The 21,684-nt window shown below is 42.6% G+C and overlaps 1 protein-coding gene across 3 annotated transcripts in view; it reads right to left on the bottom strand.

Moving 5' to 3' along the window:
- TBCE (tubulin folding cofactor E) overlaps nucleotides 1-21,684 on the bottom strand; it is an 81,485-nt gene that overhangs the window by 28,561 nt on the left and 31,240 nt on the right. For all 3 annotated transcript variants that reach the window (XM_025361480.1, XM_025361462.1, XM_025361469.1), the window contains exon 4: nucleotides 4,758-4,943. In XM_025361480.1, the coding sequence (XP_025217265.1) occupies nucleotides 4,758-4,943 (186 nt within the window). The remainder of the gene's footprint in view (nucleotides 1-4,757; nucleotides 4,944-21,684) is intronic.

Here is a 21,684-nt window from a genome sequence, read left to right as displayed (position 1 = left end):
TTTGTTTTTGTTTTTTGAGACGGAGTCTCGCTCTGTCGCCCAGGCTGGAGTGCAGTGGCCGGATCTCAGCTCACTACAAGCTCCGCCTCCCGGGTACAATTTTTTTTTTTTTTTTTGAGACGGAGTCTCGCTTTGTCACCCAGGCTAGAGTGCAGTGGCCGGATCTCAGCTCACTGCAAGCTCCGCCTCCCAGGTTCACGCCATTCTCCTGCCTCAGCCTCCCACGTAGCTGGGACTACAGGCGCCCGCCACCTCGCCCGGCTAGTTTTTTGTATGTTTTAGTAGAGACAGCGTTTCACCGTGTTAGCCAGGATGGTCTCGATCTCCTGACCTCGTGATCCGCCCGTCTCGGCCTCCCAAAGTGCTGGGATTACAGGCTTGAGCCACCGCGCCTGGCCATTTCTTAATATTTTTACCATATATTTCCATATCCCTAAACAAATACAGCATTTTTTAATATTCTGAAACTTGATATAAATGGTATTCTACTCCGCAGAGCCTTCTGCAGCTGACTTTTTCCTCAACAGTCTATTGTTCAGTGGTGAGATTTCACTACAGTGACACATGGAGCTCCAGGACATTCATCTTCACACCTGATAGTGTTTGTTATATGAACAGACCACAAGGAACATAGATACTCTTCTGCTGACATTTAGATTGTTCCCAACCATGCAGAAGTACACGCTATAGAGTGCTTCTTGCACTCACATGTAAAAGCCTCCCTAAAGGACTTCCTAGAAAGCGTGCCCAGCTCCAGCATGACCAGATACTTCTGGCAGCCATCTGTTAAGTGGAGAGAATCTTGTGTTTTCTATTCATGAAAAGAATCCGCATATATAATGTCTAAGAACACAGAATCTGGAACCAGACCACCTGGGTTCAAATCCCGATTCCACCATCTCCTTTGGCTTTGGAGAAGTGAATTAGCACCAGACCACCTGGGTTCAAATCCCGATTCCACCATCTCCTTTGGCTTTGGAGAAGTGAATTAGCACCTCTGTGCCTCAGACTTCACATCTCTAAAAGGCCACAGTATATGCACAAGTTCACAGCAGCATTATTCCTGGTAGTCAAGAGGTGGAAGAACCCAAGTATCCATCAGCAAATGAAGGGATAAACAAAACGTGGCATGCATATACAATGCAATACTGTGCAAACTTAAAAAACAAAAGAAGGAAATTCTGACATATGCCACAATGTGGATGAACCTTGAGTGCGTTATGCTAGGTGAAATAAGCCAGTCACAAAATAACAAATATGTGGCCGGGCACGGTGGCTCACGCCTGTAATCCTAGCACTTTGGGAGGCCAAGGTGGATGGGTCACCTGGGGTCAGGGGTTTGAGACTAGCCTGGCCAACATGGTGAGACCCCGTCTCTACTAAAAAAAAAAAAAAAAAACCAAAAATTAGCCTGGCATAGTGGTGGGCACCTGTAATCCCGGCTACTCAGGAGGCTGAGACAGGAGAATCGCTTGAACCTGGAAGGGTGAAGGTTGCAGTGAGCCGAGATCACACCATTGCACTCCAGCCTGGGCAACAAGAGCGAAACTCTGTCTCAGAAAAAAAAAAAAACACACAAAAACAAAAAAAAAGGAAAGAAAATCTAGGGTACAAAAGGCAGCAGCAGAATTTAACGGTAGAGGGTCCCAAACTTTCTCAGACCACAGGGTCCTTAGGGTTTCAGTAATTTTTTTCATGGTACTTAGGCCAAAATAAATACCTCACAGTTCCAATTAAGTATGTAGTTAGGGCCAAACAACTTAATCATTACTTATATCCTGTCAACTCAGTGTCTGCTGGGCACTGCCCAACTTCCCAAACCCTGCAATCAGACTGGACGCCACCAACTCCATTTCCAGTTCCACACTGATTTAAGAGATACTTGCTTTTTTATAAAACAAATATTTCTATTGATGCATGATAAATGTACATAAATACTTGTGTTTTATCACAGCAATCGCCCAAAAGCCAGCTTTGTAGGCTTATGACATCATTGAAAAGAACGACAGGAATCTCAGAAACAGCCAACTACTTCAAACTGCAGTTTGCACTGTGTCCGACAGATGTCGCTCCTTCCCCCTAAAATTTAAAATAGCCTGCCTTGCCAGGACAACTTGGCACTAAGGGTGAGGACTCAGATCTCAATCCAAGCATCACTCCAGAGCCAAAACCATCTCCAAGAGAAACCATACATACAAACAAATTTTTTAAATTTGTTTTTGATTCCTTTATTGAGTCTTTTCTTAGTGGTACGATCTCAAAGCTGGTCAGCTGGATTTTATTGAGGAGATAAGACAGTGGCTTAAAGTAGAGGTTTCAACTCCTAAAAAAAACTCCTAAAGCTACCATTAATTGCAGGATCTCATTTGTTATTCACAACAGCACTTATATCTTAGGTTTTATGTTGTAATTGAGGAAACTGAGGCTTAGAAACAGTAAGTAGCTATCTCTAACTTCTGTCAGAGCCAAAAGTGCCTTAGCTGGCGTCTGAACCCAGCCTAACTCCAACACTGGCTGCATTCCACCAAGCTGTCTCATAATTTCTGAACTGACTAATCTCTAGCCAACATACAAGATTGCTCCAGAATCTCTAAAATTTTACCTTTTCAATCAAGAAAGACACTAGCTAATGATTAAATTCAATGATACTCAAGTAGTAGGGTCATTTACAGAAAAATTCATGAGTTACATAGTTGTTCATAAACTAGGGGACGAAAATCCATTTGCAATTTGTTAATATTCTTAGAGCCCACAATATTCTCTGAAAGAGATTAACCAATAAAAAAAAAAATGCTTCTTTTGGGTAAGAGATATTTAAATATTTGGGTTTTTTGTTCGTTTGTCTGTCGTTTGAGACAAGGTCTCACTATGTCACCTAGGCTGGAGTGCAGTGGTGCAATCATGGCTCACTGCAGCCTTGACCTCCTGGGTTCAGGTGATTGTCCCACCTCAGCTTTCCAAATAGCTGGGACTACAGGCACGCACCACCACACCCAGCTAATTTATTTATTTATTTATTTATTTATTTTTTGTAGAGACAGGATTTTGCCATGTTGCCCAAGCTATTTATATTTTAAATGGGAACAAAGCAAAGAACTCTAACCCCTATGAAGCATGTAGTTCTTTAAATCCAAGTAAATCAGTAGGGTAAACAGTAAAAACTGTTCATGATAGTTATGTCTTTTTTTTTTTTTTTTTTGAGACAGAGTCTCATTCTGCCACCCAGGCTGGAGTGCAGCTGCACGATCTCGGTTCACTGCAACGTCCACCTTCCAGGTTCAAGTGATTCTCCTGCCTCAGCCTCCCAAGTAGCTGGAATTACAGGCACATACCACCACATCTGGTTAATTGTTTGTATTTTTAGTAGAGACAGGGTTTCACCATGTTGGCCAGGCTAGTCTCAAATTCCTGGCCTTAAGAGGTAGATGTGAATCCGCCTGCCTCGGCCTCCAAAAGTACTAAGATTACAAGCATGAGCCACCGCACCCAGCCCATTTATGATACTTATATCCAAGTGGTGGCATTAGTCATACTTTTGTGTTCAATTTGTAATTGCTAAATTCTCAACAATCAAGGTATTTTGTTTTATAAAGAACAGTCCATTTGTTCCTTTTTCTAAAACTCTTGATTTATTCTGAGTTTTTTTTTAATGGGGGCCATGTATGCTAAAGAGTAGATGTACCAAGAAATGTATTTATTTTCAATATTGTTCCCATGTGCACTTTTATTAATAACAACAATAACAAAAGATAGTAAAGAAATTTACTTTGGACAGAACTATAGCTTAATTCTTTTAGAGACTGAAAGAGAATATACTGCAGGCTTCCAAGTGGCCACAAATTGATTCTCACAGTGGCCACCAGGGGTCCTTACCCAGCTGCCTCGTCCAAGTCACTCACCACAGTAGTAAGCTGCAAGGCCTGGCCAGTTCTTGTGCAGCCATGACTGGTTTTGTGTAAATATTAACTTTCTCTCTCTTTGATTCAAGCAGTTCACTGGAATGACTAGTAAGCCTCCTTGTGCAAAGTCACAATATACAGTTTCAGAGAAAAGAGAATGTTCTCGTACAGCAGTTTTAAAGTGCATTATTTTAAGGCAGGGTGCAGTGACTCACGCCTGTAATCCCAGTGCTTTGGGAAGCCAAGGATTGCTTCAGCCCAAGAGTTGAAGACCAGCCTGGGCAACATAGCAAGATCCTGTCTGTATAAAAACAAAAATACAATACAATACAATAAAATGCATTATTTAGAGCCCATTTCCCAAAATTGTGATTCAGCAGAGCTGGGATGGGACCAAAGATGCCGCATGTTTCACAGCTCCCCGGGTGATGAAGATGTGCAGCCAGAGGTGGGAACTACTCCCTACTATTAATAGATGGCACCAGCACCCTCTGTGGCATAGGGAACAATTCAGACTGCTGTTTCCATTCCCAACTTACCATCACCATGAAATAGAAAAGAACCCAAATGTCAGCCTTAGTTACTTAGTTAACACGAGATAATATGATGTGAATATTAATGATGGGCCAATAAATGTTTCAATTGCAAACTGGATAAATCTACCAATCCTGTGCTAACATAAGAATTTTAATTTCCCTAAATAATCCTTGGATTCCTCAAATTTTTATTCAGTTTCTGTGGAACCATAAACCAATTTAGAAGCAAATTCGTGAGCGTCCATGTAGAGTCATGGGTATTTAAATTCTGAACCTTAATAAAACCATAAAAGTCAGCTCTGCCATTAAAAACTCCACTTACCTTTGCTGTTTCATAAGAGAGTCAAAACCAACAGTCTCCACAGGTTTATTTCCAAGTGTAACAATTTGTTCTTTTCTATCTTCCTCTGGTCCATCTTCTAACACATAGCGGTTCTTAATTGCAGTAAGAAAGTCTGTTCCAAAATTTACCTTATTCGGACGAATAAAGGATCCTCCTGTTGGGTGCCTGGTAAGGAACAGCGAATGAAACACACAAAATATTACCCACCAAGAAAGGCCATAAATGCAATGTTCTGAAGGTCTCCAAAAATTTATGTATGCTAAAAAATCAAAATTAGCATAAAAGAGAATATCACATACTAAATAATATATAATCAGTATGATTGACCATAAAGGGTTATGATTTTATGCAGCATGTTAAATCCCTCTAGATAAACTAACAAGTAATATGAAACTGATCATTCACACTAGAAAAAACAGAACTATTCAATCCATGGGAGTGGCCAGGCATGGTGGCTCACGACTGTAATCCCAGCACTTTGGGAGCCCAAGGCGGGTGGATCACCTGAGGTCAGGAGTTCCAGACCAGCCTGGCCAACATGGCGAAACCCTCATCTCTACTAAAAATACAAAAATTAGCTCGGCATGGTGGTGCACACCTGTAGTCCCAGCTACTCGGGAGGCTAAGGCAGGAGAATTGTTTGAACCCAGGAAGTGGAGGTTGCAGTGAGCCAAGATCATGCCACTGCACTCCAGCCTGGGTGACAGAGCGAGACTCTATCTAAAAAAAAAAAAAAAAAAAAAAAAAAATTATAGGTGGATTATATACAAAATCTTTTATTTATTTATTTATTTATTTATTTATTTATTTATTTTTTGGTAACAGAGCGAGACTTTGTCACTTAAAAAAAAAGAAGAAGAAACAGGGAACTCTATAAATTGCTCAAAATTGTATTATAAACACTATTTCAGGCCAGGCGCAGTGGCTCACAACTGTAATCCCAGCACTTTGGGAGGCCGAGGCAGGCGAATCACGAGGTCAGGAGATTGAGACCATCCTGGCTAACAAGGTGAAACCCCGTCTCTACTAAAAAATACAAAAAATTAGTCGGGCATGGTGGCGGGTGCCTGTAGTCCCAGCTGCTCAGGAGGCTGAGGCAGGAGAATGGTGTGAACCTGGGAGGCAGAGCTTGCAATGAGCTGAGATTGCACCACTGCACTCTAGCCTGGGCGACAGAGTGAGACTCCGTCTCAAAAAAAACAAAACAAATAAACAAAAAAAAACAAACACTATTTCAGCTTACGATCATTACTTTTTTTTTTTTTTTGAGAGACAGAATCTCACTCTGTTGCCCAGACTGGAATGCGAGGACGCAATCTTGACTCACTGCAACCTCTGCCTCCTGGGTTCAATCTACTCTCCTGCCTCAGCCTCCCAATTAGCTGGGACTACAGGCATGTGCCAATATGCCCAGGCTAATTTTTGTATTTTTAGTAGCAACAGGGTTTCACTATGTTGGCCAGGCTGGTCTTGAACTTCTGACCTTAAGTGATTCCCCAGCCTTGACCTCCCAAAGTGCTGGCATTACAGGTGTGAGCCACCAGGCCTGACCTAATTTTGTTTTTTATTTTTTTTTAAAGAAAGTGGGTCTCACTCTGTCACCTAGGCTAGAGTGCGGTGACGCAACCATAACTAACTGCAGCCTCCAATTTCCAGGGCTCAGGCAATGCTCCCTCTTCAGCCTCCCACGTAGCTAGGACTATAGGCATAAGCAACCATGTCCAGCTAACATTTTCTGTATTTTCTTTAAGAGACAACATTTCACTATGTTGCTCAGGAGACAACCATTAACTCTTGAAGAAAGAAATCAGACGTTCTTAGAAGTCACCATAATTTTGGCCAGGCACGGTGTCTCATGCCTATAATCCCAGTACTTTGGGAGGCTGAAAAGGGCAGATCACCTGAGGTCGAGAGTTCAAGACCAGCCTGACCAACAAGGAGAAACTCCATCTCTACTAAAAATACAAAATTAGCCAAGCGTGGTGGCGCATGCCTGTAATCCCAGCTACTCGAGAGGCTGAGGCAGGACAATCACTTGAACCCGGGAGGTGGAGGTTGCAATATGCCAAGATCACGCCATTGCACTCCAGCCTGGGCAACAAGAGCAAAACTCCATCTCAAAAAATAAAAATAAAAAAAGTCACCATAATTGAAAAGGATGAAAACTAGTATTTGTGATAAATTTTGTTAACATAGACATACGTACAGTTTTTTTCTAGGATGTGGGTTCACAGTGATGACCAGACTCTAAAAGGAACTTGTGATCCCAAAAAGTTAAAACCAATCCCCCACCTGGGAAGAAGTGGCCAGGAGGGAGTTAGAAACTTAGAGAGTGTGGGCCAGGTGCGGTGGCTCACCCCTATAATTCTAGCATTTTGGGAGGCTGAGGCGGGCAGATCACCTAAAGTCAGGAGTTTGAGACCACCCTGGTCAACATGGTGAAACCCTGTCTCTATTAAAAATACAAAAATTAGCCGGGCGTGGTTGCTGGTGACTGGAGTTTCGCTACTTGGAAGTATGAGGCAAGAGAATCACTTGAGCCGGGAGGTGAAGGCTGCAATGAGCCAAGATCACATCATTGCACTCTAGCCTGAGCAACAGATAGAAACTCGCGGAGGGGAGGGGAGGGGAAGGGAAACTCGGAGAGTGTGGTGTCCTGGAAGCCAATGAAGAAAGTCAACAACCATGTCCACTGCTAAAAACAGGTCAGGTAAGGTAACAGCTGAGGCCTGGCCACTGAATCCAGCAACATGAACATAACCTTTCCTACAAGCAGTCTGGGTGGGGCAATAGGGCAAAGCCCAGTGGGGGTGAGTTCCAAAGACTGGGAGGCAACTGAGCACAGCCTACCGTTGTCCTGAAGGGGCACAGGGGTCAAAGAAGGGAGACTGTTTAAGACAGGAGAAAATATCCACCTTGTATGTTGATGAAATTAATTCCGTGGAACAGGGGGAAGCTGATTATGCAGGAAATTAAAATCTCTTTTGTAGCAAAATAAAGTCCCATAGTTCTCTCATGGCTTATACACACACATCAGTGGTTTGTTTCTGTAAGTTAAACATATTTCTTAAGTTAAAAGCCTAGTTTACTGGCTGCTCTGCCTATGGAGTAGCCATTCTTTATTCCTTTACTTTCTTAATAAATTTGCTTTCGGCCGGGCGCGGTGGCTCACGCCTGTAATCCCAGCACTTTGGGAGGCCGAGGCGGGCGGATCACAAGGTCAGGAGATCGAGACCACGGTGAAACCTCGTCTCTACTAAAAATACAAAAAATTAGCCGGGTGCGGTTGTGGGCGCCTGTAGTCCCAGCTACTCGGGAGGCTGAGGCAGGAGAATGGCGGGAACCCGGGAGGCGGAGCTTGCAGTGAGCTGAGATCCGGCCACTGCACTCCAGCCTGGGCGACAGAGCGAGACTCCGTCTCAAAAAAATAAATAAATAAATAAATAAATAAATAAATAAATAAATTTGCTTTCACTTTATGGATTCCCCTCAAATTCTTTCCTTTGCAAGATTCTAGAACCCTCTCTTGGGGTCTGGATCAGGCCCCTTTCCGGTAACATCTCTCTGGCGAACCACAGAAAGGATAATACTGAGGAGACCCGCCCCCCAGCCCAAAGGAAATAGACTGCAGCACTGACTGGGTGACCTTGGGACACAATTGGAGAAACTGGTTATTTTACCAAGGTTTTAACTGGAATGGCGTGTGTTCCTTTAAGGAATCAAACTTGGCTTATAGAGTCAATAAAAGCCCCTTGGGAAAACTGGCCTCATTCCTTGTCTACACAGTTCCTGACCTGTGTCCCACAGGCCTATGGAACACAAAAGAATGATCCCACCTATTCCTGTGAACCAACCAGTGATCTCTGGCTGCTGCTCAGAAGAAACAAGAGAGATGGGTAATGTTATTCTAATTCTGGGCACATATTGGAATTGGCTAGTGACTACTTATTAGCTTGATTTCAACAACTGTGCAGTTCATGGAAAACCTTCTAATTTAGTTTACTTGGGATAACTTTACTTTTTTCATTTTGCTGTTGTGAAATATATTGCTGTGATTATACTCTTTGTGTAGGAATGCAGGATAAGCTTACTAAATGTTTTCTTAAACTGAACACTTAGTAATCTTCCAGATATCACCTTTTGTCGGAACTCAAGAGTTAAGAATGGCCTTCGCCATACCAACGCTTTTGAACTGAGCTCCTCTCTACCCTGAATGCAAGAGACCCAACAGTTAGGCAGGGACATCATCACCCCTGTTCAGCATAAAGAAGTTACAGAAGGTGAATCTTCATCCCTCTGCAACCCTTAGGATTAGGGTTTTCTTGTAAAAGGAAGGGGGGAAATATGTCAGAGATGTCTGAACCAGAGCAACTCCATCTTGAATAGGTGCTGGTTAAAATACGGCTGAGACCTACCAGGCTGCATTCCAGTTTGTTAGGCATTCTAAGTCTCAGGATGAGATAGGAGGTCGGTACAAGATACAGGTCATTAAAGACCTTGCTGATGAAACAGCATGCAGTAAAGAAGCCAGCTAAAACCCACCAAAACCAAGACAGAGATTACAGTGACCTCTGGTCATCCTCACTGCTACACTCCCACCAGCGCCATGACAGTTTACAAATGCCGTGGCAACATCAAGAAGTTACCCTACATGGTCTTAAAAGGTGAGGCATGAATAATCCATCCCTTGTTTAGCATATCATCAAGAAATAACCATAGAAATGGGCACCCAGTAGTCCTCAGGACCGTTCTGCCTATGGAGTAGCCATTCGTTATTTCTTTATTATTATTATTATTTTTTTTTTTTTGGAGACGGAGTCTCACTCTGTTGCCCAGGCTGGAGTGCAGTGGTGTGATCTTGGCTCACTGCAACCTCAGCCTCCCGGGTTGAAGCATTTCTCCTGCCTCAGCCTCCTGAGTAGCTGGGATTACAGGCGTGCAACACCACGCCTGGCTAATTTTTGTATTTTTATAAATACAAGAGAAAAGGTAGAGAAAAGGTCTCACCATGTTGGCCTGGCCGGTCTCGAACTCTTAACCTCAGGTTATCTACCTGCCTTGGCTTCCCAAAGTGCTGGAAGTACAAGTAAGCCACCACGCCTGGCCCTTTTACTTTCTTAATAAACTTGCTTTCTCCTAAAAAAATCCTAGTTAACATATATGTTCTTAAAACCAGGGGTGGGGATGGGGGAACAGGGATGGAGGCAATACAAACACAAACCAGGGTTCAACTCCTGGCTGATTACTTACTAGCTATGTGACCTCAGGCAGCTGAATTTACACCTCAACCTAAATTACCTCATCTATAAAGCCCTCTCAAAAGAGCTTATTTATAAAGATTAAATAAGCCATCTACTTTATTGCCTGGCACAAGCACTAACTGCCCTTTATGTATAGTTACTGCATCTGATATAATAGTACTGAAAATAAACTGGCCAGGTGTGGCAGCTCACTTCAGGAAGCCGAGGCTGGAGGATCCCTTGAGACCAGGAGTTTGAGACCAGCCTGGACAACAGAGCGAGACCCCTTCTCTACAAAAAAAATTTAAACATTAGCCAGGCATGGTGGTGTGCACCTATAGTCCCAGCTACTCAGGAGGCTGAGGCAAGAAGATCATTTGAGTCTAGGAGTTCACAGTTCCAGTGAGCTAGGATTGCACCATGCCACTCCGGTCTGGGGAACACAGTGAGACCCTGTCTCAAAAAAAACAAAACAAAACAAAAAAAACTCACGCCTGTAATCCCAGCACTTTGGGAGGCCGAGGCAGGTGAATCACTTGAGGTCAGGAGTTCAAGACCGGCCTGGCCCTCATGTTGAAACCCCATCTCTACTAAAAACGCAAAAAATTAGCCAGGCATGCTAGCAGGTGCCTGTAATCCCAGTTACTCGGGACGCTGAGGCAGGAGAATCACTTGAACCCGGGAGGCAGAGGTTGTGGTGAGCTGAGATCATGCCACTGCACTCCAGCCTGGGCAACAAGAGTGAAACTACGTCTAAAAACAAACAAACAAACAAACAAACAAAACCCCACATATTTTGAAATACTGAGATAAGTCAAACGTCATACTCTCTAAACCTAGCCAATGGCTCTCAAACTTGTTCAGACAAGCTCCCGACCTATCCATACCATCATAATGACATAATTTCATCATATGAAGTATGTACAATTTACTAGCAGAAAATATCAATATTACAAGAAAAAGTCACATAAATCTCAGGTATAAAGTTGTTACCTGTTTCAGTTACCTATTGCTGCATAAAAACTCCCCAAAGCACAGTGGCTTAAAACGTTAGGGTGATACTCGGTACAGTTCTGTGGGTCAGCTTTGCTGAGCTTTGTTGTTCTGATTCATGTGTTGTCAGCTGTGGTCACCCACGTGACTGCGTTCAGTTGGGAGCTGGCTGAGGCTGAACCATCCAAGATGGCTCAACTCAGATTTCGGCACCTGAGTGGAGGTAGCTGGAATGGCTACAGTCTGGCTGGACCCCTGTTCCCAACAGGGTTAGACTTAGCTCAGGTGATGACTGGCTTCCAAGAGAGTGAAAACAGAAACTGCAAGGCCTCTTAAAGGCTAATCCCAGAACTACTGATACAACATCATTGCACTTACTTACCAGAGCATGTCATGGGCCAGCCTAGACTCAGAGAAAGAGGAATTACACTCCGCCTCTTCATGGGAGAAGCAGCATGCATGAATAAGGATGGGAAGCATTACTGGCAGCCATCTTTGGTGACAATATACCACACCTACCCCTCCCCACCAAAAAACGGATGCCACATTGGGCAAGCTTAGATGTGTCCATCTAGACACCCAGGCCCAGCAGTTTCACCTCCATGAACAGGACAAGGCTAAGTTCAGGGGAAGGCAAGGGACATCCTCTGCCATATGCTAACATGGGCTCAAAGGACAGTGTGGCCTGGCCTAGGTGAGGTAAAGAGCAAGATCTTAGCATCCCCCACCATAGAATTTGCCATCTGGATAAACAAGGCCACATCTGCACAGCAGAGACAACCATACCTGAACTCCTTCAAGTCACAGATTTCAAAGTGGGGAGAAACAAAACAAATGATTATTTTAAAATCTGTGAGCAAAATCTTCCAAGATGTACGGTATGCAGCAATAGCTAACTGAGACAGATGAGGAAGGTGGATTGCTATTTTCACTAACTTCTTATCAAAATTCAACATTATCTTTACTCATAAATTCAGGCAACAAACTAGAGTAAGATTTATAGCATTTTGTCACCAATGGAAATCAAAGATATTTTCCTGTTTACACTTGTGGCAGATATTTTTTTAAAAGATCACTTATTCTCATGATTGCTTCAAAATTCAGTAGTTATTAGACCCACTGGTAGATCTTATCATTTAATATTATTTAATAAAGATTAATAATAAAAAATACTTAATATATTACTATAGCAATTTTCCCATGCATATTCTATGTATACATCAATTTTTTAAAAAATATTTTGATTACTATATTTCAACATAACTGATTTTCTTTGTAATATATTTATTTCCTGCTTTTAAAAGTATTATTTTATGCCTGCCAAAAGGATCCACAGCACAAAAAAAGTCCCTGATCTTGAGTATATTCTGAAAAGATGTGGAATCTGAGCTGGGTCTTTAAGAATGAGTAGGAGTTTGATGAAAAAAACAAAAAAAGGAGCTGTGCTTTTGTCCTACCAGAGGCATCAAACAGGAAGCTACATAGAAAACAAAAAATAGCAGAGCAAAAGCAGTGCCACTGAAAATTAAACATTTATGACAGCTGTAACATTTTCAATAAGGTTTTATGGTTTAAACAGAGGCGCTTTCTGAAGGAAATTACAAAGATCACTTCTAGGTAATCTCCTTTTTTTATTTACATTTTTGGTAGAGATTGGGTCTCACTATGTTGACCAGGCTGGTCTCAAACTCCTGGCCCAAGTGATCCTTCCCCGTAGGCCTCCCATAGTACTGGGATTATAGGCTTAAGCCACTGTGCCCGGCCTCCTTTAATTTTCTAGTATGGCAACATACAAATAGATCTTGTGTTTACTAACTATTAATTATTAATGTTAAACACTTTATGTGAAAGAAGGTGAAATAAATCCTCAGGCACGTTACTAGGTGTTAGAAAAATAGCTCCAGACAATTTGTATTTGTTTGCTTATATACCTTAATCTATGAAAATGTGTACGAATAAGTTTTGTATCTAATAAACTGTTTCTAGAGTCTCATTAATAAAATAGATTTTGTTTTATGAAATAGTGAGATCTGAAATTTTAGAAATTGAATTTCATACTGAAATAAAATGTATGAAATAGTATTGGTTTTCCTTAGAGGAGTAACATGGGGGTGGTGGAACTAGAAATAGAAAAATGTATTTTAAAACATTATTTGATTTCAGTGACAAAGTGTAAGAGCTCAACTAATATGTTTATAATAATGATAAATGAGAAAATAATGCAAAACAAAAATACCATGGTTTGCATTTCTGTCCTAAATTTACACTTTTGATTTATTTATTTATTTATTTATTTATTTATTTATTTATTTATATTTGAGATGGAGTCTCTCTCTGTCACCCAGGCTGGAGTGCAGTGGCATGATCTCAGCTCACTGCAACCTCTGTCTCCTGGGTTCAAGCAATTCTCGTGCCTCAGCCTCCCAAGTAGCTGGAATTACAGGCGCCCGCCACCACACCTGGCTAATTTTTGCATTTTTAGTAGAGACGGGGTTTCGTCATGTTGGACAGGCTGGTCTCGAACTCCTGACCTCAAGTGCTCCACCCACTTCAGCTTCCCAAAGTGCTGGGATTAGAGGCTTGAGCCACGGTGCCAGGCCCTAAATCTACACTTTTTGAAACAGTAGTAATAAACAAGTTTTAAAACCATGGTAAAAAAACAAGAAGCCATGAAGAGCTCTTTATTACTGTTGAGTTGAGTTGCAGGCAGATGATAGGAGAGTTAGGAATGGTGTTAGGTAGCTGCAAAACGGATGCTATGCCCTTTACAGATCAAAGACTAACACTAAAGATCAATATTTTCTGGCATATTTCCAGCAGATTTCTCAGAAAACAAAACAGCCTCAACAAATAATGAAAAATCCTAGCTGAATGGGTGCCCATCAATAACAACAAATCTCCAAGAGGTAAACTATAATAATTTACATGGACTCCACTGAGATTCTAGATTAACATATTAAGAAACTGTATCCAAACACTGAAATTCTAAACCATGTCTAAAGAGAAAAATGTTGGTGAGGAGAAGAACACAGGGAGGGGTGTCCAAAAACGTTTCTCTTGGAAGCATTTGGCCTGTTCAGGTTCCTTCCTCATTCTGCCCACCAATTACACACGCTGCTGGCAAAATCATCATCCTGACCCATGGCCCTTGTGGAAACAGGATGTGCTCGTAAAACCCAGTTATCAAGATTCACTCTGTCCTATGTCCCCATCAGGATTGCCAGATAAAATCGAAGATGCTCAGTTAAGCTTGTATATCAGATAAACAGCAAATCATTTTTAAGTAAGTATGCCCCCATGCATGTCTCACACCAAAAAAAAAAAGAAAGAAAAAAAAAAATAACTGCTGTTTATCTGAAATCCAAAGTTCACTATGCATTTGGTATTTTTGTTTGCTGAATCTGGCAATACTACACAAAGGTAAAGGGTCCCCAACAGACTCCCAGACTTCCATAGTAAGCTTCTTTCTTGTTGGAGCTTTGGATACAAGCTACTGGAAAAGGCCAGGTTTCTGGGGAGTTTCTAATAAATGTTGTTGATCTTGATACCCTGTTTCAGGAATGTTTAGTGTTCAGCAAGGTTGCATAACTAGCTGTTCATCATGAGAGGAGAACTCAGCTTTCCTGCAGTGCTTAGTGCTGTAACATCTAAAGAGTTGACCCAGTGAGTTTGTTTTCCCGTGAATAAAACAGTGCAGTAGATAAGCACCTTGCTGTAGACTGCTCTTTTTGTTTTCTTCTCTCATCAGCTGAATTTAATGTTCACCTCGACTGCTTTTGCGTTGACACAATTATGATTTTGCTCTGATTCAAGAAAGCCTTCCAAAAATGAAGCAGAGAGACCACCTTTTTGAACAGAGATGCGCTCTGCCCACATACTATCATTACATTTCCTGATTTAAAAAAAAAAAAACAAAACTTCTAACACATTACACCATACCAAGGGAATATTTTATACCAATCCATTATTGCTCAGCCAAGATCCTCAAAATGCTTTACAACAGGCTTATGACACACAAAAGATGAATAAATCAAGGGCTTTCTTTTTTTAGTTTAATTTTTCATTTTTGTGGGTATACACAATATTTTGATACAGGCACACCATGTGTAACAATCACATCAGGGTGAATGGGGTATTCGTCACCTCAAATATTTATCCTTTCTTTCCAACACTTATCCTTTATTTCTAGGGCTTTATTTCTTAAATTGTCAACCATCCGTTTCCTAAGATGTCCATTATCACAGACATATCCTCTCTGATGCTAAGTATTAAAGCTAGATGCTGCTCCCTAGTGCTGAAGAAAAGTCACATTTTAAGATTTATTTCTCACCAGAAAAGAGAACTCTTATCATTGCTTGGAAACAGAAGCACTGAAATAAAAGGTGAGTGGGCAGAATACCGACACACAAAGTTCTGTTCAAAGCATTCTCTTCAGTTTAGGTTGAAAGGAAAAAAACTGAAAATCACTCTGCTGTCTAGGGACAAGGTGACAAGGTCAAGAGGATTGCAAGGTTACTTATCATATTTCGACCCCTCAACTCCCCCAAACGACAAGAAGTAGAGAGCAGGAGTACCTAGGAAGGACACAGGTGACTGGTGCATGGCCATAAATCTTGGATAAATCTTGTGAAAGTTGATTACAGAAACTGGGTCATTCTTGTCATACCCAACTAAATCAGAGTCAAGGGGCCAAGGGGAAAAAGTACTCGGGGCACACAGCACCTGCTCCAAGAATTCAGTTTATTACAAGCCCAGTTGCTGAAACTGCCTGTTGTAACCTGAAGCCAGTTTTATTTAATAGTTACTAAAACAATCTGCTCTGACTCTAAGACTAATCTTACCCACCACTGTCACTCACCGATCAGAGCTTGCTAGCCAGCTTTCCAAAACTTTACTAGTGCCAGTGAACTTTCTTTCAGAATAATATGTAACATTTCTCCTTTTTATAAAAGGTACTAGGCAGGGCACGGTGGGTCACACCTGTAATCCCAGCACTTTAGGAGGCCGAGGCAGGAGGATCACTTGAGCCCAGGAGTTCCAGACCAGCCTGGGCAAAACAGGGAATCTCCATTTCTACAAAAAAATCAAAAAATGAAGTGGGAGAACTGCTTGGGCGTAGGAGGTTGAGGCTGCAATAAGCCATGATTGTGCCACTGTACTACTACCTGGGTGACAGAGCAAGACCTTGTGTCAAAAGAAAAAAAAAGGGCCAGGTGCAGTGGCTCACACCTGTAATCCCAGCACTTTGGGAGGCCGAGGCGGGCAGATCACCTGAGGTCGGGAGTTTGAGACCAGCCTGACCAACATGGAGAAATCCTGTCTAAAAATACAAAATTAGCTGGGCATGGGGGCGCATGCCTATAAATCACTTGAACCTGGGAGGGGGAGGTTGCAGTGAGCCGAGATCACGCCATTGCACTCCAGCCTGGGCAACGAGAATGAAACTCCATCTCAAAAAAAAAAAAAAAAAAAGCAAAGGCCAGGAGCGATGGCTCACGCCTGTAATCCCAACACTTTGGGAGGCTGAGGTGGGCGGATCACAAGGTCAGGAGTTCGAGACCAATCTGGGCAATATGGTGAAACCCCATCTCTACTAAAAATACAAAAATTAGCCGGGCGTGGTGTAGTCCCAGCTACTCAGGAGGCTGAGGCAGGAGAATCGCTTCAACCCAGGAGGCAGAGGTTGCAGTGAGCCGAGATTGTGCAACTGCACTCCAGCCTGGGCAACTGAGCGAGACTCCTTCTCAAAAAAAAGAAAAAAGTCCACTGTTCTCTTTGTTCTTTGGATATACCAAAGACTAGTCTATGTGTATGCCCTGAACTGCAATTCTTGCTTCCCAAATAAAATGTTACATTTAGACATTCATCTACACATTTTATTTTGACACTGTAAACCACTATTAATTGCTAACATTACAGATATTAATTATGAGTAATAATAGCCGAGGAGATTACTATATTTACCTTAGTTTACAAAAGAGATCAGAGAAACTAAAAACCAACATGAAATCATCAAACTCTAAAGGACCAGTTAAATTCCAGTAGTCTAGACCAGTGGTTCTCCACCACTTCAGATGCAATTATCTCTTTTGTACTGCCCCAAAAATATCCTGAAACGGAATTCACAGCCAACATCACCTACCCATATAATTTTTTAATGTCAACAAAGTGCCTATTTAAATTTTAAAAAGTTATTTATAATAAGATAATATGTATTTCAATTACGTGAATGTTTTGGCATGACAACACTAGAAGACATAATGAAGTAAGCAGTTATTCCAAGGCTAAGAATCCGAATACAGTCCTGCACCACATAATGATGTGTAGGTCAACAGCAGACTGCATATACTACAGTGGTCCCATAATCACACTGGAGCTGAAAAATTCCTATCTCCTAGTGAAGCTGTAGCTGTCTTAATGCTGTAGTACAACATATTACTCTTGTTTGTGGTGATGCTAATGTAAACAAGCCTACTGCGCTGCCAGTCATATAAAAGTATAGCACATACTATTATGGACAGTACATAATATTTGATAATTATAATAAATGGCTATGTTACTAGTTTAAGTGTTCAATACACTATACTTTTTATCATTATTTTAGAGTGTACTCTTCTTATTTTTTCTTTTTTTTTTTTTTGAGACAGTTTCACTCTGCCGACCAAGGTGGAGTGCAATGGTGCGATCTCAGCTCACTGCAACCTCCACCTCCCAGGTTCAAGTGATTCTCATGCCTCAATCTTCCCAGTAGCTGGGATTATAGGTGCGTGCCACCATGCCCAGCTAATTTTTTCTGTTTTTAGTAGAGACGGGGTTTCACCATGTTGGCCAGGCTGGTCTCAAACTCTTGACCTCAGGTGATCCTCCTGCCTCAGCCTCCCAAAGTGCTGGGATTACAGGCATGAGTCGCTGCACCCAGTGAACTCCTACTTATTTGGAAAAAAAAAAAAAAAAAAAGTTAATTGTAAACTACTACCCTCAGGCAGGTCCTTCAGGAGGTATTCTGGAAGAAGGTTCAGATCCAGTGCAGTGGCTCATGCCTATAATCCCAGCACTTTGGGAAGCTGAGGTGGGCGGATCACCTGAGATCAGGACTTCGAGATCAGAATGGTCAACATGGCGAAACCTCGCCTCTACTAAAAATACAAAAATTAGCCGGGCGCGGTGACATGCGCCTGTAGTCCCAGCTACTCAGGAGACTGAGGCCGAAGAATCGCTTGAACCTGGGAGGCAGAGGTTGCAGTGAGCCGAGATCGTGCCACTGCACCCCAGCCTGGGTGACAGAGTGAGACTCCGTCTCAAAAAAAAAAAAAATTAAATTAAATTTTAAAAAAGTGCCAGACATGGTGGCTCACGCTTATAAGGCTCACTTGGGAGGCTGAGGCAAGAGAATCGTTGGAACTCGGGCAGTGCAGTGAGCCGAGATCATGCCACTGCACTCCAGCCTGGATGACAGAGCAAGAATCCATCCCCACCTCAAAAAAAAATAAAAAATTTGAAGTTTATAAAATAAAAAAGTTACAGGAAGCTAAGGTTAATTTATTATTAAAGAAAGAAAAGACTTCTAAGTTTAGTTTAGCTTAAAGCTACAGTGTTTCTAAAGTCTACAGTAGGGTACAAGAATGTCCCAGCCTTCACATTTACTCACCACTCACCCAGAGCAACTTCCGGTCCTACAAGGTCCATTCACGCTAAGTGCCTTGTGTAGGCATACCATTTTCTATCTTTTTTTTTTTCTTTTTTTTTTTATGATGAGATCTCATTGTGTTGTCTAGGCTGGTCTTGAAACTCCTGGGCTTAAGCAATCCTAACAACTCAGCCTCCCAAGTAGCTGGTACTAACAGACACATACCACCCATACCACTCCACAATGCTTAATTTTTTTTCAGACGGAGTCTCGCTCTGTCGCCCAGGCTGGAGTGCAGGGGCGCGATCTCGGCTCACTGCAACCTCTGCCTCCCGGGTTCAAGCGATTCTCCTGCCTCAGCCGCCTGAGTAGCTGGGACTAACAGGCACATACCACCCATAACACTCCACACTGCTTAATTTTTTTTTTTTTTTTGAGATGAAGTCTCGCTCTATCACCCAGGCTGGAGTGCAGTGGTGCAATCTCGGCTCACTGAAACCTCCACCTCCCAGATTCAAGCGATTCTCCTGCCTCAGTCACCCGAGTAGCTGGGACTACAGGCGCCCGCCACCACGCCTTGTTAATTTTTATATTTTCAGTAGAGACGGGGTTTCATCATATTGGTCAGGCTGGTCTTGAACTCCTGACCTTGTGATCCACCTGCCTTGGCCTCCCAAAGTGCTGGAATTACAGGCGTGAGCCAATGCACCCGGCCAATTTTGTATTTTTACTGTACCTTTTCTATGTTTACGTAAATACTTACCATTATGTTACAATTGCCTACAGTATTCAGCACAGTAACATGTTGTACAGGTTACAGCCTAAAAGCAATAGGCCATGCCATACAGTAGCCTAGGTGTGTAGCAGGCTACACCATCTAGGTTTGTGTAAATACACTATGATGTTCACACAATGATGAAACCACCTAACAGGCATTTCTCAGAACGCATCCCCTTCATTAAGCAATGCATGACTATACTGAGTCAATGTCCCTGAACCAAGGCCCCCCATCAGCATTTCAGGACAAATCCTGCATCACCCAGGACTTGAAGCAATTCTGGATTTTTCTGCTCAGGGTAACCAAGACTTTGAAAATATCACTGTATTCAGAGACCATTAAAGACCATAAAATTATGAACAATTTGGGCAAGCTTTTAGAAGAAGGAAGTAGGCTGGGGTAAGTTCCAAATAAAAAGTCCTTTTGCAGGGGGTGGTGGCTCACACCTGTAATCCCAGCACTTTGGGAGGCCGAGGCCAGTGGATTGCCTGAGGTCAGGAGTTCAAGAACAGTCTGGCCAACCTGGTGAAATCCCCGTTTCTACTAAAAATACAAAAAAATTAGCCAGACGTGGTAGAAAATCCCAGCTACTCAGGAGGCTGAGGCAGGGGAATTGCTTGAACCAGGGAGGTGGAGGTTGCAGTGAGCCAAGATCATGCCACTGCACTCCAGCCTTGGCGACAGAGCGAGACCATATCTCAAAACAAAAACAAAAAAAAAAAAACGGTCCTTTCACAGGAGGGTTTGTAAGGTCATGGTCCAGCTACCTAAGGAATCCATGGGCCTGGCTAAAATATTTCTCCTGAAACACATAACCTGAACAGCTCTGAACAAATTCAGAGATGGCAAGTCTACAAGCAGAGTTGGCCTTTTAAGAACATCCTGACTTTCTAAAATTATGGAATAGTGGACCAGGAGATACGCTGTGTGGTTATCTAATTCTGACCTTCATTTTAAAGGTTAGTAAACTTCTCTTGTTCGGGACCATAAAGACTGTTAAAAGCGGGCTGGTGCAGTGGCTCGCACCTGTAATCTTTGAGAAGCAGAGGTGGGAGGATCGCTTGAGGCCAGGAGTTTGAGGCAACACAGAAAAACTTCATCTCGATAATTTTTTGTTTTGTTTTGTTTTTTTAATTAATTGGGTGTGTTGGTGCATGCTTGTAGTCCCAGCTACTCAGGAGGCTGAGGCAGAAAGATCACTTGAGCCCAGGAGTTCAGGGTGACAGTGAGCCATGATCATGCCACTGCATTCCAGTCTGGGCGAGACAATGTCTCAAAAAATAAATAAACCAAACAAACAAACAATAAGATCGTTAAAAATATACTAGAGGTCTCCTGATTTCTAGGGCAGTATTGTGTTCACTGTACCACACTTAAGGAAAAACAGTTCACTAGGGAAAGATCCTTTTGAGAAATTGAAAACTAATAAACATCAACAACAACAACAAAAATTCACAAGATAGGCTCTGCCTGAAGGCTCTCAGCACCCTTTTCAGAGCTTCATGCAGTTTTTCTGACATCAGGTAATCAAAAATATTAATAGAAATGCAATGTGATGGGCTAGGTGTGTAATCCTGGCACTTTGGGAGGCCAAAGGGGCGGATCACAAGGTCAGGAGTTCAAGACCAGCCTGGCCAACATGGTGAAACCTCGTCTCTACTAAAAGTACAGAAATTAGCCAGGCATGGTGGTGGGCACCTATAATTCCAGCTACTCAGGAGGCTGAGGCAGGAGAATCACTTGTACCTGGGAGGCAGAGGTTGCAGTGAGCCGAGATTGTGCCACTGCATTCCAGCTGGGGGACAGAGCAAGACTCCGTCTCAAAAAAAAACAAAAAAACAAACAAAAAAAAGAGGCTGGGCGCAGTGGCTCACACCTGTAATCCCAGCATTTTGGGAGGCCGAGGTGGGCGGATCACGAGGTCAGGAGATCAAGACCATCCTGGCTAACATGGTGAAACCCTGTCTCTACTAAAAATACAAAAAATTAGCCGGGGCCGGGCGCGGTGGCTCACGCCTGTAATCCCAGCACTTTGGGAGGCCGAGGCGGGCGGATCACAAGGTCAGGAGATCGAGACCATGGTGAAACCCCGTCTCTACTAAAAATAGAAAAAATTAGCCGGGCGCAGTGGCGGGCGCCTGTAGTCCCAGCTACTCGGGAGGCTGAGGCAGGAGAATGGCGTGAACCCGGGAGGCGGAGCTTGCAGTGAGCCGGGATTGTGCCACTGCACTCCAGCCTGGGCGACAGAGCAAGACTCTGTCTCAAAAA

This window comes from Theropithecus gelada, chromosome 1 (assembly GCF_003255815.1).
Source record: "Theropithecus gelada isolate Dixy chromosome 1, Tgel_1.0, whole genome shotgun sequence".
In the NCBI taxonomy this organism is placed as follows: domain Eukaryota; kingdom Metazoa; phylum Chordata; class Mammalia; order Primates; family Cercopithecidae; genus Theropithecus; species Theropithecus gelada.
This window is presented reverse-complemented; position numbering and strand designations above follow the sequence as displayed.